General features: G+C 38.7%; 1 protein-coding gene across 9 annotated transcripts in view; it reads right to left on the reverse strand.

Annotated features, from left to right (window-relative positions):
• The window catches only part of ASCC1 (activating signal cointegrator 1 complex subunit 1), a 112,664-nt gene that overhangs the window by 20,704 nt on the left and 74,631 nt on the right, over positions 1-17,329 (reverse strand). For 6 of the 9 annotated variants that reach the window (XM_055535336.1, XM_055535335.1, XM_055535354.1 and 3 more), the window contains 2 exons: positions 13,461-13,585; positions 8,896-8,981 (listed from right to left, as the gene is read on the reverse strand). In XM_055535336.1, the coding sequence (XP_055391311.1) occupies positions 8,896-8,981; positions 13,461-13,585 (211 nt within the window). Of the gene's footprint in view, positions 1-8,895; positions 8,982-9,322; positions 9,415-13,457; positions 13,586-13,756; positions 13,919-14,546; positions 14,616-17,329 lie in introns of those variants that run through there. The other 3 variants (XM_055535353.1, XR_008698233.1, XM_055535369.1) reach the window with 3 other exon arrangements.

Genomic DNA, 17,329 nt, shown 5'->3' on the forward strand with positions numbered 1-17,329 from the left:
TTCAGTCATGTCCGACTTTGTGCGACCTCATAGATAGCAGCCCACCAGGTTCCCCCATCCCGGGGATTCTCCAGGCAAGAACACTGGAGTGGGTTGCCATTTCCTTCTCCAATGCATGAAAGTGAAAAGTGAAAGTGAAGTTGCTCAGTCGTGTCCGACCCTTAGCAACCCCATGGACTGCAGCCTACCAATATATCTTCCTGCTGCTGCTAAATCACTTTAGTCGTGTACGACTCTGTGCGACCCCATAGGCGGCAGCCCATCAGGCTCCCCTGTCCCTGGGATTCTCCAGGCAAGAACACTGGAGTGGGTTGCCATTTCCTTCTCCAATGCATGAAAGTGAAAAGTGAAAGTGAAGTTGCTCAGTCATGTCCGACTCTTAGCGACCCCATCGACTGCAGCCTACCAGGCTCCTCCGCCCATGGGATTTTCCAGGCAAGAGTACTGGAATGGGGTGCCATTGCCTTCTCCAAAATATATCTTGAGTGCCTATTAAATATGAGCACATATCTAATCATAAAGCAGGAAGGACATTGGGTGAAATTAAAAAAAAAATTTAAACTAAATACTAACCTTTAAGACAGGGGTCAGCAAACTTTTTCCATAAAGGTTCAAGTTGCTGTTGTTTACTTGCTAAGTCATGTCTGACTCTTTTGCAAACCCATGGACTGTATGTAGCACTCCTAGACTCCTCTGTCCATGGGATTTCCCAGACGAGAATACTACAGTGGGTTGCTACTTCCTTCTCCAGCGGATCTTCCAGATTCAGGGATCAAATCTGAGTCTCTGCATTGTAGGCAGATTCTTTACCACTCATCCGCCTGGGAAGTCCCATACATGTATAAACATACATACAAAGGATCAAATAGCCATACTCTGTCGTCACAACTACTTAACTATGGCGCTGTGGCACAAACGCAGTCAGTGGATAAATAAAGGAAGATTGCTGTGCTCTAATACAATTTTACTTAGAGACCCTGATATTAGAATTTCATATAATTTTTACATGTCATGAACTATTATTCTTCTTTTAATTTTTTTCAACCATTAAAAAAATAGAAACACTATTCATAGTTTGAGGGCCACACAACGAAACAGGTAACAGGGCAAATTTGGTCCTTAGACCATAGCTTGCTGACTCCTGAGAGTTTACAATTTCAAGTATGGGGCAAAAAAACACCCCCTTCGTCAAACAAAACCTTTTTCTTTTCTTTTTTGAAAAGAAAAATCAACAGAAATTTACAGGTTTCTGATCTTTGTAGAAAACAGTTTTAGCTCCCTAAATGCTTGCCAGCACAAGAGACATGGCTAAGCACTGACAGTTTCTGCACAAAGTAAGGGGTGGAGGCAAGGCACTGAGAGCTAGAAGCTTGCCACTGACTGGGATGGCCCTCACCATTATAGAGGACATAACATCTGTATAGGACTCTGAAGAATGAGTGGGATTTGGATAGAACAAGACTGCAGTAAAAGTGAGAGATAAGGACAAAACTTCAGGACCTAGCCATATAAGCCAATGAATTAAAAAAAAAAAAGGCATATCCAGAAAAAGGGAAAAAACCAGCAGAACCAATTGCCAGTGAAGCCAAGAGAAGAGAACATTTGAAAGAGAAAAGGGCTTAAAATTCTCAATGTGGTTACTGGGAAAAAATAAAAGTAGGTCAAGGCATGGGACAAATGGGGGCTGTTGCTGACTTTTTTATCCTGCTGTTTCAGTGTAATAATAGAGCTGACAGATAGGTTTCATGGAATTAAGTAGGGAAAAGCCTGAAAGGGATGCTGGTGGGAAGAATGGCTTTATAGAGATATACACTATTTTCTTAAATAAAACAAAAAACATTTTTTTTTTTTTTTTTTTTGTAGTGTAGCTTGTTTTTATTTATGTCCACAAATATTTCAAAAAAATTACAAAATACTCAAATGGAGAGAACACAGAAGTCACAATTTCTGGGTGTCTACTGTTTACACTGTGTTATCTCATGGCAAACTACTCATATATACATTTAGCTTCAAGATATATATAAACGTAGCAAATCAGAATGTACACTCTGCTCTGCTGCTGCCGCAGTGAAGCTCGACCTCGACGACAGTGAACAAGATACACGTGAAACACGGAAACGCAAAACTCAACTCCCAACCAAGGCAGGAAACCCAAACGGAAACCAGGGGGCTGGGCTTCAAAGACACCGCGAAGGTCTGGGGCCTCCTACACACACTGGAGTTGACCAGTGAGGGTTTCAGGTTCTGGGTTTTTAAATGGAAGAATCTCAGTGCTTCACCTGGGGACGTGAGGAGAAAACCAAAACCAAACGAGAAAATGCCTTCAGACAGTTTTCAATTTTAGTGAAAGTCGCATCTTTCACTTTCACTATCTTATTAGTAGCATGCTCAATATGAGACATCCTAATCAGGAAGTTGTTTCTTACATTAAATTCTAATACCCTTTGAAATTAAATGGGCCAAATTTTGTGGTAAGATCAAGAATTAATAAAAGTTGCATCTATCCTAAATGCTGAACAAAACACAGGTAAGACTTCAGCAAATTTTCTTAAAAAAAAAATAAACACACACACACATACACACACACAACAATAACAAATGGTAGTGTCCTATTTCCCTTCTCTTTCCTTGCCTTTTTTTAGTTTAAAAATTTTGTATGTCGATGAAGTTTCAGTCTTACAGAAAGTTACAAAAACTGTAAAAAGAATTCCTGGATACCTTTTATCCTTTTAAAAAAAATTAAAATAACAACTTTAATCAAAGCATTCTTCTGTTGATTTCCTGGTTTTTGTCCTTTGTAATGTGGATACTGCCAACGAATTCTGGACATTCAATTTAAAAAGTGCTGGGGTCTAAGTAGTTTAGTTAATGCTGTCCATGATTCAGTCACAAGTTGTAGGAAAGAAAAGTGCAATATAAGCTCACTCAACAAAACTGGAATTCACTTGGCTTCTTTAATCTGTAGGTTGATGTCTTTCATCAGCTTTGGCCCATTCTCTCTCTCCTCTCCTTCTGGGATTCAAATTAAATGTGTGTTAGGACGTCTCATTCTCTCCTATATGCCTCTTTTTCTCTTATCTGTAATTTTTACTTTTCCTCTCTGCAAATGTAACATGCTGGATATTTTCTGATATAATTTCTAGGTCACTATTTCCCTCTGCAGCCATATCTAATTTGCTGCCAAATCCATCCACTGAGCTCTTACGTTCACTTACACAGTTTCACAGTTCTAGTATTTCTACTTGGTTCTTTTTCAAAACTGCTACATCACTTTTTCTTTGCAATAGTTTCCAATTACCTGATTAGAAAAAAGTTATTTTTAGCCAAAGTCTGATGATAATTTTAGTTATTTCATGTCTATGATAGTTCTGGATGTCTGTTTGCTCACGGTGGGTAATTTCCTCATATGCCTAGTTATTTGTGTGTTGGCCATTTGGGGGGCAAAAATTCTTTGGAAAAATATTTTTAGGCAGAGAGTGATGAGACTTTCTTCCAGAGTTTTTTTTTTTTTTTTTTTCCCTTTACTATTGCCAAGTCCCTGGAAACACTACCAGTCCTGGGGCTCTTTCATCCAACTTCAAGACTCCAAGGTCTATGTTCTCCCCTTAAGAATCCTAACAGTTAATTTTTGCACTGCTTTGAGGATCCTCTTCGTCAGATTTTTTCCCTCATATTTTCTGTCTCTCTCCACACTGTCAGAGATTTCCTTGACATTATTTTCTAAACCTTAATTGAATATGTACATATGTGGGTATATATGTTATTTCTATGAACTCTCTTCTGACAGAAACCTTTTCCACAGCATCTCATTTTCATTTTCCAAGTGAAATTCTTCAGAAAGTTGTACACTTGTTCCTCTAACAAGATGCCTATTTTACATGATTGTCAAGAATGATGTGATTGCTTTCAATGTATGGATAAAAGCTATTACAAAATATTAGTATGTCCAAGCATGGTGAATTTAGTAAGTGTCCATGGTGTATAAGCATGAACAGCTTAAAGAGAAAGTGGCATCTGCTTAGTGATTCTACTTAAATAAAATTAAAATTTCAAGTCACAGAAATATCAGGTGGCAAAAATGACACCACAGCTGTGGTGGTAATGAGAGACAGCAACTTCTTTCTACATTCAATTTGCTGTTATTAATACTGATGTAATAGTGCAATGAAACATTTAGTGATAGATTTTCAAGGACAGGCTTTCTGAAAAAGGTAAGTTTGAGGAAAAAGTTCTAAAGATGAACCACAAGACTAAGGAGTAATTTTGAAGAACAGTATGTAATACAGCTTAGTACTGAATTGGATAAGAAAAAAACACAATCTTTTCTTCCTCAGAAATAATATACTTTCTAAATGCTTGTCTTCCTTTGTAGTCATTAATATACTCTTAAAAAAAATCATGACTGAGTTCTCAGTCTAATCTCTCTTCCCTTGAAAGAATAAAAATGTATTCCTTTTTTCAATATTCTTCTAATACTCCAAAACAAAGTAATCATTGAAAACAAACCTCTTCACTAACAGTGTTTGGGAACTTAATTGTGCCTTTGTTACCTTAAGACAAACAGACCAGAGTTGGCCAGGGAGGGGCATGTGAGGCACTTTCTGCTTTTTGACCTTGGTAGTTAGTTACATTGTTCACTTTATGATTATTTGTTTAAAAGTACATATATGTTTGTGCACTTTTACCAAGAGAATAAACAGCATGCATTTTAAAACATCTTCCTTATAGAAACTTCCCTAAGTAATAAAAACTAAATAAAGCACTCACTTAAATGTATTCATTCTACTGTCCTCTTAAATACTTTAAGAGCCAGAGATGGAAAAAGAGCAAAACTGAATGAAATACTTGAGTCACTCTTATTTACATCTTTCAAGAAAAATCTCAATGTAGCTAGCTAGATTTAAAACATATTCTCAGGTAAAGTACTATTAAATATTAATATAGTAAAATACTGCCAATTCCCTCTTTCTCTAAATTTAAATATTCTTATATATAAAATGGAAACACATGTGCTTTTTACTTGGTTTATATGCTCCAGGATTTTTAAGTATCTAAAGAAATGGCACTTTTGTCCTTTGCTTTTGGACCTACAGTACATTCTGTTGCTGCTGCTAAGTTGCTTCAGTCGTGTCTGACTCTGTGTGACCCCATAGACGGCAGCCCACCAGGCTCCTCTGTCCCTGGGATTCTCCAGGCAAGAACACTGGAGTGGGTTGCCATTTCCTTCTCCAATGCATGTATGCATGCATGCTAAGTCGCTTCAGTCGTGTCTGACTCTGTGCGACCCCATGGACAGCAGCCCACCAGGCTCCTCTGTCCACAAGACTCTCCAGGCAAGAATACTGGAGTGGGTGGCCATTTCCTTCTCCAGTACTTTCTATTCCTTCCCAAATATATTACTGTGTCTTTATTTGTACTGTGGAGAGTACAAGCTAGGGCTCTAATGTCTCCTCTTCACCTTGCATTTAGAAGCTATGCTTTTAAACAGTTACTACTGCACCCCTATTCAATCTGCTGAGAGCATAGTCTTAGAATACTGATTCAACTGCATAAGGGCATTTCATAGGTCCCCCAAACAAGACTGCCACTAAGACCACTTCTCCCTCCAGAAGCTGGCAGTCAATGACTATCCTACTTCTAGCTAGTGAGGGAACAGTTATTTCCTGGCAGAATGTTTTTAGGTCAGCATGATTTCTCCATTTACAAGCTTATCACTGCGTTACAGATAACCAAACCACATCTTTGCTCCTATCTCTTAGATGAGAAATGGAAACTCTGACAGCACACTATCCTATTAATGAGGCCAAGGTCATCTTCACTCGCATGTACATCTTCCTTTCAGAGCCATCTGTCAGTCTTTCATAAAAAACTACCACTACTAAATACATTGCTTTTCTGGTTTGAAAAACACAAGGGAATCATTCTCTAGTTATCAGTTCTTCTTTCAAAGTCCTTCTTAGAATAATAAAATTCTTATTTTAACAAGGAATAATCAGATATTAGTCTATAACAGCTGCAAGAACTCTCAAAAGAGCTATACAAAACAAAAACATAGCTTCTACCTCCAAAAGTCATTGGAGATCTTTTTTTTTCTTATTAAGGCATCCAGAAAACATAATATTGCACTGAATCAAAAGGACCAATTCTCTTCATGGAGTAGAATAGCAATTGGCTGTTACTCATTAAATTCTTACAGCAATGAGCAATGACTCGCATTCTCGTTTTGTTTCTCTTTGAATAGCAGATGAAGTTGATTTTTTTCCAAGGCTGCTTCCCATCACTAGCATTCCTGATCCTTGACCTGTGTAGCTGTTAATATGCTGCACACATATACTTGGGCTCCTTAACAACCAATGCTGTTAACCTTTCTGTTTACTCCAAGTCAGTTCCTATGTTGTTAGTGAAAGTGATTTTTTTTCCTTTCTGAACTTAATAATTATATCTGGTACAAAAACTACATATATAATCCATCGGTTTTTTTAATCTCTTGCTTGTTTTTTTTGCCAGGGATTCAGGGGCCATGTGTTTTCATATTCTAATTGAGAAAGACTTGTAATTCCAAAAAAGTGCACTCCTATAGCTACTTTATAAATATAGCTATTACCTCTTATATGTCTGGGGAATCAGTGTTGGATGCTACATTTTATCTTTATTCTCAAAGAAAAGTTTATTCCTTTGATTAAATATAACTGAAAGATTATATTTTCTGGAACTAATGATTAAAAAATAATACGTTGTAGATTCTATCAAAAGATATTTTGTTACAACTACCTGTGTTCAAAGGAACTGTGTTCAAAGGTACTTCTCTTCCTCCATCTCATAATCTGCTCCCATCATTTTATACTGTAATTACCTATTAATCTGCTGTATCTCTCAGAGATAGGAAGCTCCTGGAAGGTAGGGACTGTATCATAATGACTGTTTTATCTGCAATGCACATGGTCTGACAGATAGCACACAGTCAGTATCTGTTGGTGTTAGTATTACATTCACCTCAAAAGTCTATTTGTTAATTAGCCAGTTTTAGACTAACTGGCATATCCACTGCCCCAACATTTATGTCCAGTCAGTCAGATATTATCACATTTCAAACAGAGAGGCCCAATTTCAAGTATCTACTGATCTCTGCCTAAACACTGAGCATCTTTATGAAGAAGGTAGAAAAGCTAATTTGTGAGTTTTAAATCTTTTTTTCTGATTCAAACTCTGCTACTATCTAGCAGTAACCTTTGACAAGTCACTTTAATCATATTGGATCTTGCACCCTTAGAGAGTAAAATGTGGAACTGGACTAAATAGTTGGCAAGAACCTCGCTGGGCCCAGTTCTAAAACTCCAATTAGGCATTAAACAGTAAGGGTACAACTATTACAGCAAGCTTTGTCAACACTAGAGGGAGCTATGTCCATGTTATCATTGGGGTGGGTTAGAAAGATTTCCAAGTCAAGCATCTTTAAATGGAAAACCGACTTTCCAGAATGAGAGAAGTTAAATACCAAACAAGAGACCCATACTGTTCATACAGCCACTTCTCAGGCTACCTGTGGTTACCTCCTTCTTACAGATGTCAAAGCACCTCACCCGCAACTTGCATCAATATACCTTTTGGGCTTAATTCTAATTTCAAAGGAACCAAGTTGGCTTGAGTCATTCCAACAGATTTCTTTCCCCATTCATCTAGCTTCTTTCTTTACCAAATTAACAGTAACAAAAAAAAGCAAAATAATTAATGCTATTATTTTAAAAGCCTCAGGAAATGAGCTAGAGGAGGAAAGAGATTCATATCACAATAAAGCTGTGGCCTGGGAAAAAAGTTAACTGCAACTGAATTCATTAGCAACCTGCCACTCAAACTGAAGCTACCAGAACTACTCTGAAAATAAAACTATTCAAAGAGAGGAAAGGTATCAAGGAAAAGAAGGAATCAACAAAGCTCTGTAATGTGGGAGCTGGAATGCCTGCCTAAAGAGAATGCTGCCATTGCTCTGCTAGGCTCTGCAATGAGAAGCTTGCAGCTGCTGAAGAGTGATGTCATTAATTAGAGGCAATGGGGTCACATTAGGCATTTGGCAAGAAATCTGTCAAGTGACAAGATAAAGGAATGGAGGAAAAAGAAAAAAACATTTCTAAAGCTAGAGCTTGCTCTGAAGTTTTATTATTTACATCCTCTCCCTCCCAGCTCCAAAAAACACCCATGGCCTTGAAAATACATGACCCAAACCACTATAGAACAAGTAAAATGAAGAATCAAAAACCTTTCCTTTGATATCAACTTATGTTTCCCTTTTCCTAGAGGCACAATGGCATGTTAACCTGACAGAGAGGGCCTAAACTGTGGATGTTATAGAATGTCGTCTGTGGGAGAAAGATAATGCAATCCTGAAGAACCCTTTTCATTTAAATTTCAGAGGTTAATTTAACACTCAGAAGCAAATCCTCAACAGTCAGAAATGGACCACCTACTTTTTAGCACATGGGCTGTTCCTGAGTAAAAATAGATTACACAGGAACTTTGGAGAGTGACTCTGTGGGTGAAGAGAAAAATCTACTAGAACAAGACAATTCTTCACTTAAAAAATGCACACTCAGTCCTTCAAGGGTAAAATACAGAGTAAGATTCACAAGGTTAAAATCAACTTATTCCTATGGATTCAAATAGTATAGTTGTTTCTTAAATCATCAACTTTAAGTACTCTAAGAGACACCAACAGCCTTAACAAGTCAAAAAGATTTCTCTTTTAGGACAATGAAAAGAAGTTTAACCATCCTTTCAGTCAATAATCCTCATGGGAAGTATAAGAAAAATATACTTTACTGTTAAAAGGAAAACTTATTGTCCTCCCTTATTTTAGGACACATGCCAAAGGATTTCCAATTCACTCAGATTTGTACTGACCTTTAAAATGTTTCGGCCATCAAATGATTCTCTTTCCTTGAAGATATATTTGCCATCCGCTGTGTAGAGATTGTACCTGCCTTCAGCTGTAAATATTCCAAAGACAATGTTAGAACAGAAGCTTGGGTTATTGAGCTGTCTGTTTTCTCTTGGATTTCTACAGGGACAACTAGCAAGATCTTCATGTACTACCTAGAAAGTAACATAGCGAAAAAGTGAAAGTCTCTGAGTGTCCGACTCTTTGCAAGTCCATAGTCTATACAGTCTATGGAATTCTCCAGGCCAAAATAATGGAGTGGGTAGCCTTTCCCTTCTCCAGGGGATCTTCCCAACCCAGGGACCGAACCCCGGTCTCCTGCATTGCAGGAGGATTCTTTATTAGTTGAGCCACAAGGGAAACCCTGAAATACTGGAGTGGGTAGCCTACCCCTTCTCCAGGGGATCTTTCCAACCCAGGCATCAAACAGGGTTCTCCTGCATTGCAGGTGGATTCTTTACCAACTGAGCTATGAGGGAAGCCTGGAAAGTAACATAACATGGAGGGGAAAACATCATATTATTATAGTCAAGAGACTAGTCTCAGCTCTGTCATCAACTCATTCGGTATATATTTATTCATTCAACATTGTCCAAGTACTCACTGTACATAAACTACATAACAAACCATATTCTTAGGCAAATTATATCTCTTCAGTTCCTCATTTACAAAGTTAGAAGTTAAGAGTGGGTGATTTCCAAAGATTCCCTGCAGTCTAAAACCCAAGATTCCTTATAAGCTGTACACATTTTTAAATACATAAAAGTTCACCCATTAACTAGTCAAAAATGCTGATAATCATGGTTTGGGTTGATTTAAGGACTCCCCTGAAATGAGAAAAACCTCTCCAGTTCCAATCAAAGGTATCCTTACGTTCTACACAGAAATCTGCAAATCTACGACCTTAGCCTCATCAAAGCTGTGCTCTAACTCCTTGTATTAATTTAGCTTGCTTATCCCAAAAGCTGTCCTTCAAATACAGCAGGAGAAAAATGGATATCAAAGAAAAGGATAACCATTATGAAAAAGCAAAACAATGTATTCAACAGCCTTTTCAAAAGAAAATACAAGATAGAGAAGTATCCAAGGTATATAAAATTCAAAACATCTTCAAGAATTATTTAACTCACAGAATATTTTCTGAAATACCCACTTTTTCCTGCCCACCAACAGACACTTAAAAGTATCTGTATTTCTACTTTTGAGTATACTCTTTTATTGTATGTAACTATGAAGATTGCCACATCAGAACTGATAAAATATATTCAAAGAGCTAATCCCAGGAAGATAATATACTTTAGAAAGTCCATCAGAATTACACCTGGGTAACTATAGGACTACTTCTTTAATGAAAACTATTCTCTTATAAAGAGCCCAATTCCATGTATATTTCACAACTTAAAAATAGGTCCCCTGTTAAAAGAAAACGTGAAACTTTATAAAGCAAAATTCATACTAGGTAAATGTCAATTTAAAAAAGCAGTAATGAAATCTGGAGATTGAAATGTTTACTAACAGGTTCAAAATCTATAAGTAAATAGCATTAGCCATGAGGGGAATGTAGATCAAAACCACAACGAGATACCACTTCACACTCAAGATGATGGCAATAACAAAAAAGACAGATAATAAGTGCAGGTAAAGATGTAGAGAAATTGAAGCCCTCATGTACTGCATCCCTCCTTGTTCATGGTTCTTCTTTCCACCTTTTCAGTTACCCATGGTCAACTAAGGTCAGAAAACATTAAATGGAATATTCCAGAAATAAACAATTTCTAAGGTTTTAATCATGCACCATTCTGAGCAGTGTGATCCATCCCATCCAGGAAGTATCACCACTTTGTCCAACATACCCCTTTCTCTCAGTTATCATGACTGCCAAGGTGTTGCATGGCTTGTGTTCAAGTCACCCTTATTTTATTTAATCATGGCCTCAAAACGCAAGAATACTGATGCTAGCAATTTGGAGATGCCAGAGAAGCCATAAAGTGCTTTCTTTAAGTGAAAAAGTGAACGAACATTTGTGACTTAATAAGGAAAGAAAAAAATCTTAGCTAAAGTTTGCTAAGATCTACAGTAAGAACAAATCTATCAATGAAATTGGGATGAAGGAAAAAGAAATTCGTAACTAGTTTTGCTGTCATATCTCAAACTGCAAAAGTTACGATCATGGTGCATGGTAGTGCTTAGTGAAAATGAAAAAGGCATTAAATTTGTACAAGAAGAAATTTTGAGAGAGATAGATAACAGTCACATAATTTTTATTATAGTATATTGTTTAATTCTTCTATTTTACTATTAGTTGTTAATCTCTTACTGTACTTAATTTATGAATTAAACTTTATCATAGGTATTCATGCATAGGAAAAATACAGGATGTCTGGTATATGGTTTCAGCTATCCACTGGGGACCTTGGAACGTACCTCCTGCAGATAAGGCAGGGTGGCTACTGTACGGCTTGCGGGAATGTAAGACGGCGCAGCCACTGTGGAAAACAGTCTGGCAGTTACGCAAAAAGTTACAACTTTGCATTAATCATGACTCTGCAATTTCACTCTTCAGTATTTACTTAATAGAAATGAAAACATAAAAATACATACATAAATGTTTACAGCAGCATTTTTCATAATAGCCCAAAAGTGGAAACAATACAAATGTCCATCAACTGCTGAATGGATAAATAAAATGTGCTATGTCCATACAATGGGTTATTATTTGGTAATAAAAAGGAATGACACTGTATCGTGGCTGAACCTTATAAACATTATGCTAAGTGAAAGAAGCCAGTCACAGAAGATCCCATATTGCATGATTCTATCAGTATTTATGTGAAATATGCAGAAAAGGCAAATTCATTGTACAGAAAGTAGACTGGTAGTGCTGAGGACTGAACGGCAAGGGGGAAACGGGGAGTCACTGCCAGTAACTAGAGAGTTGCTTTCTGGGGTGATGAAAATGTTTCAAAATGTACTGTGGTAAAGGCTGCATAACTCACTATACTAAAAATTACTGAATTATATATTTTAAATGGATAAATTATATACTATATGAATCATATCTCAATAAAGCTGTTACATTTAAAATATCTGTCAATAGGAAAGGATAACTAGACTGTCAACACAGAATATTTTCCTATATGATGCTCTGGTGCCAACTGAATATACATCTGAATCCACACAATTTAAAAGAAACAGACTGCTATATAAGTCAACTCTTTTACGTTAAGAGGTTAGGTAATAATGGGGCATGAAATAAGTTGTAAGAGCTCTGAACTAAGATTTAAAGACAACAATTTATTTTTAAAAGTCTTTTTTTTTTTTTAATATTATTTTATTTTTAAACTTTACATAACTGTATTAGTTTTGCCAAATATCAAAATGAATCCGCCACAGGTATACATGTGTTCCCTTAAAATACAATCTAGCACCAAAAAAACGTAACACTAGAACTAAGAATTGGATAGCTACGTCTCTCTCAGTCCTACAATGGCTAAATCAGCTTACAGTTGAGATCTCTGGTATGTATCTGAGAGAAATTAAAAGATGTACTTTGGCAAAAAGGGATACAAAACTGTCCTAAACTATAAATCTTAAATAGTTCATGGGTTCTAATGGAGTCCTAATGAAGTCCTCTTCCAATGAAGACTTTCTAAAACTAAGGTCAGTCCTAACAAAGGTAATAAAACCTAAATATGGGGTTTTGGTGGTGTTATATTTTGAACAACAGGCTTTAAAGAAGAAGCTGCACATAACTTGAATTTGTAGCTCCTGTTCAAATAGATGCTGAATGTGCCAGACGGCTTTCACTTGGCAGGTGGGGATGGGAAGAAAAATAATCCTTTTTAAAATGCAGATTATTATCCCAAATAAAGGGTTAAAACAAGGCATTTTTATATGAAGGCTTTTAGATTCAGGAGGGGAAAAAAACATTAACACAAAGTTTCTCAACTTTGGTGCTACTGACATTCAGGGCTGAAAAATTCTTCATTATGAGGGGCTTGTCCTGTGCATTGGAGAGGGATAAGCAGCACCCCTAAACTCTATGCATTAGATGCCAATAGCAACCCACTCCCATTTCCCTAACTGTGACAACCCAAGTGTCTCCAGATAATGTCCTCTGGGAGGACAAAACTGCCCCTAGTTGAGAATCACTGCTCTAACATTTACTTTTATTAGTTAATCTTCTCTTGTTTCTGAAAAAAAAAAAAAAAAAGCTGCCATGCATTCCTTAGGACATAGTTACACTAAAACAATTATTCACTGTCCACCTAAAATTTACTTAGGAATCCTGCATTTTTATTTGCTACATCTAGCAACCTTATGTGCAAGAAGAGTGTAAGATTTGAGAAGCTATACAGTCCCATGCATGATATGCCCCTGCCCTCTTCCACTGTACTCATCAAAACAAGATAATGGATATAAAAAAGATATGTCAGAGATCCTTTGATAGCCCATTCTCTTCAAACCCCAGGGATATCATTAGACCTTGCTGGTCACAAACTGTACTGTGGTTCTGTGGAGCACTTACCATTGGGGTCTTTCCTGAACAGAGTATTCATGACTGTAGCATGGAGTTTCACACTATTCCACTCTTTCACTATTAGTCCAGATGCCTGAAAACGTTCCAGCACTCGATCAACCAATTGCTGCAGCCTGCAGAAATTGAAGAAAGCAGCACAGAAACCTTAGTAAACTCCTGAACCCCGACTACAAATTCAACATTTACAGAGCATCTGCTCTGAGCCGATTACTGCACAAGGCCCTCAGAAGAGAGGCTGCAGTCCCCACCATCATGAAACACACAGCTCTGTGTGGATAACAGACCTGGAAACAACTGCAGAACATCACGGTGAGTGTTAAGGAAGTGACCAACTGTATTTGGAGGGGCCAGGTTTTCACAGGAGGCTTAAGCATGGTCTTGAAGGAACATGGAAGTTTATCATCTTGGAAATCTGGTGCAAGCAGCCAGGTTCAACAGAGAGCTGCCTGAAAGAAAGTGCTTTAGTGGTCAATCCAGTCACAGAACCAAAAGCTACCATAACTGATGTGTTTCTGCCAGGATCAAATGAGGTCTGCCACAACTCGATTCAAGACGTTTGCTCCCTGGGAAGGAGCGTGCACTGTGAAGATCCTGGCAGCCCTGGCCACTACATCCAAGGGGCAGGAGTGCGGTACCAGTGAAGACGACTACAGGAAAAACCACAGGCACCACGACTGATGCTCCAAAGGGACTCCAGCTGGCTCTAAGCACTGGGGCTCTGTAGTGGATGAGTTCTGTCTTGATGATGGCTGTTCATTCCAATACCTCCACCAGAAACGATTCTAGCACAAGAATTTTTCCCTTTGTTCAGGTGGTTCTGATCAGCAGCCTAAAGGACTCCCTTTAACACGTCTTATAAGGCTGGTCTAGGGGTGATGAACTTCATTTTTTGTTCGTCTGAAAAACTCTTTATCTCCCCTTCAGTTCTGAAGAATTTTGCCAGTTGTGCCACTGAGAAGGGGTCATTATTCCAGCAAGGGTGTGGTGGAGCAGATCTTGGTTGGAGTATTCAGAAAACAGCCATCTTATGTGACCACCCATGTATGTGACGGTGAAGTTCAGCCTGGGGTTTACCTATTGTGCCCGAACGTCCACCCTGGGCCTGGTGAAGTGCTCTCTGAACACAGGTGTTGACGAGGAGGTCTGCATCAAATGACAGAACAGCTCACCTGGTGACGAGCACAGAGAGCAGCGTGTTCCTTTTAACTTTTCCCTTGTTTGTTTGTTTTTGAGATTTGTACTGCACTCTAACTTTCCTGGCTCAAAATCTTTCATTCGTCACCAGTATACTAATGAACAACAGATTTCACTTTTTTTAGCTTTTACATGTTAGGTGTACATACTAGGAATGCTCTTTGTATCACACACCACCTCTTTTCCCAGATGCAAGTGGCCCTGAGACATTTGGAGGGTTTGTGAATCTTCCACTGCTTCTTGGGCCACGTGTGTATGTTCACTCGTGTCCAGTTCTTTGTGACCCCATGGACTGTAGGCCACCAGGCTCCTCTGTCCATGGGATTTCTCAGGCAAGAATACTGGAGTGGGTTGCCATTTCCTTCTAGGGGATCTTCCAGACCCAAGGATTGAACCTGAGTCTCTTGCGTCTCCTACATTGGCAGGTGGATTCTTTACCACTGTGCCACTTGGGATGCCCGTGGCCTGTGGTAAAACACTGTGGCCCAGTGAGTGGCTTCTCTTTGAGCAGGCTGGATGGGTCTGTTTTATGTGAGATGTGGGTCAAGCTCACCTTGGATGGCCCATTTGTGGGAGTTTTCCTGAGGCCATGAGGCAGAATCTCTGGTTGCAACAGCTGAGTTGCCCAATGCCTATATCCACAAGTTCAGCAGCCTCTGGTACCCCTATCTCTCAGTTATAGAACGTGGGCAAAACAAACATTTTCTGCTTGCACTCATATGCTGAAGCAAGAGGGGGTTATCCTCCTGTAGAGATTATCTCAGAAGCACAAAGGATTCTTTTCCCTTTCATGTTTTTCAGGCTCCAAAGTTCCAAATTAATATTTTTATAATTCTAACTTCATTATCTTAATTGCTTTTATTAAATGCTGTCTACTAACCAAAAATATTTAAATATGAGTAAGCCACCTGATACATAGAGCTAACTCATTAGAAAAGACCCTGATGCTGGGAAAGATTGAAGGCAGGAGGAGATGGGGATGACAGAGGATGAGATGGTTGAATGGCATTACTGACTCAATGGACATGAGTTTGAGCAAGCTCCGGGAGATGGTGAAGGACAGGGGAGCCTGGCGTGCTGTAGTCCACGGGGTCGCAAAGAGTCAGATATGACTGAGCGATTGAACAACAACAAGAAGCTATAATTAATAATAATAAAATAAATATCCATACCCTCACCACTGACCTCCAGAAACAGAACACAGGGCTGGGACGAGGGTGAGGTAAGTGAGACACTTGCCTGAGGCACACAATTTAAGGATGTGCCAAAAAATGCAGTAATCACAAGAACTAATTTTTTTTTTTTAATAAAGGAGATAAATAAGGCTTTAATGCATATTTTTTAATGCAAAAAAACCTCATGATGAACAAAATACCACATTTCTGAATGAAGGCAGGATCAATATTACTGAGTTTTCCTTTTACCTCAGTACAGTTTGGCATAGGACATACCAGAACCCAAGGGTACTTCCTGCTCTGCAGACCCGTGACTCTCTGCTGCCTGCCACAGCATTTGCTGGGGAGGCCTCACATCCTCAAACTCTTCAACATGCACACTTTCCTAGCAGGCCTCCTCCACTGAGCAGCTTCCAACTGCCGCCTCTGTGCCTTCTGTTACCTGGGCCCCACACGCCCACTTCCCCTTCCCTCCATCTACACAGATTTTATTACCCTTCCAAGCCAAATTAAAATCCCACTTTCCACGAAGTCTTTCTAAGTACCTAACACAACCACCCCTCAGTATCCATGACCAACAAGTTTGCTCTTCTCTGAAATGCTACCCCACTAAGTAGGGTCTACTTAACCTTCCCAAGGACAGTCCCTTAATGTTTCACGTTTGTCTGTCTTGTTCCCCCACTGGATTGTCTGCTCCTCAACAGCATATCTGTCTTGTATCTGCCAGAACACCACTGTACTATACTTTCTGTAACTACTTGCTATGATTGGTTAACTCATGCATTTGACTGATTAAAAACTGAGAACTGAATGTTAAAAAATAAAATAAGTATGGTCTTGAAGGATCACTAAAGATTTGCAGATGAAACCAGGGAAGGAAGGACACATCAAGCAGGAGAAATAGTGTGCAAAGATGCCACGGCATGCAAGACCACAGCTTACCTTGAAAACTACCAATTACTTAATATAACTGTAACAAGTGAGAGAAAAAAGTGGAAATGAACTGGATGTAAGCAAGTGGCCGGAGAATGGGAAGCCATGGAAATTTTTTAAAAGGGAATGATGTTGTCAGATGTCCACTCATTAATCTCACACTGTGGAAGACTGGAAAATGCTTCAGAAGGGAAGGGACCAGCAGTACCGAGGTCAGCTAGGTGGTATTAATAATAGAAATAATAACAAACATGATGTGTCAGGCACTATTCTAAGCACTCTGTATCTCTTAAATCATTTAATCTTCATGATAAATTATCTCTATCTTACCAGTGAGGAAACTGAGGCACAGAGAAGTTATACAATTTGACCAAAGGGACGTAACTAATAAGTGATATATCCAAAATGAGAGCCCATGCAGTCTGGCTTCAGAGGACCACACTATAAAGGAGAAAGGGAGGAACATCTAAACTATGGCAGGGACAGGGAGAACAGAGACAAGGTCATGTATTAATACTCAAAAGAGCTTGTGAGAGAGAAGCTGGGACCCGCAGG

This window comes from Bubalus kerabau, chromosome 1 (assembly GCF_029407905.1).
Source record: "Bubalus kerabau isolate K-KA32 ecotype Philippines breed swamp buffalo chromosome 1, PCC_UOA_SB_1v2, whole genome shotgun sequence".
In the NCBI taxonomy this organism is placed as follows: Eukaryota; Metazoa; Chordata; class Mammalia; order Artiodactyla; family Bovidae; genus Bubalus; species Bubalus kerabau.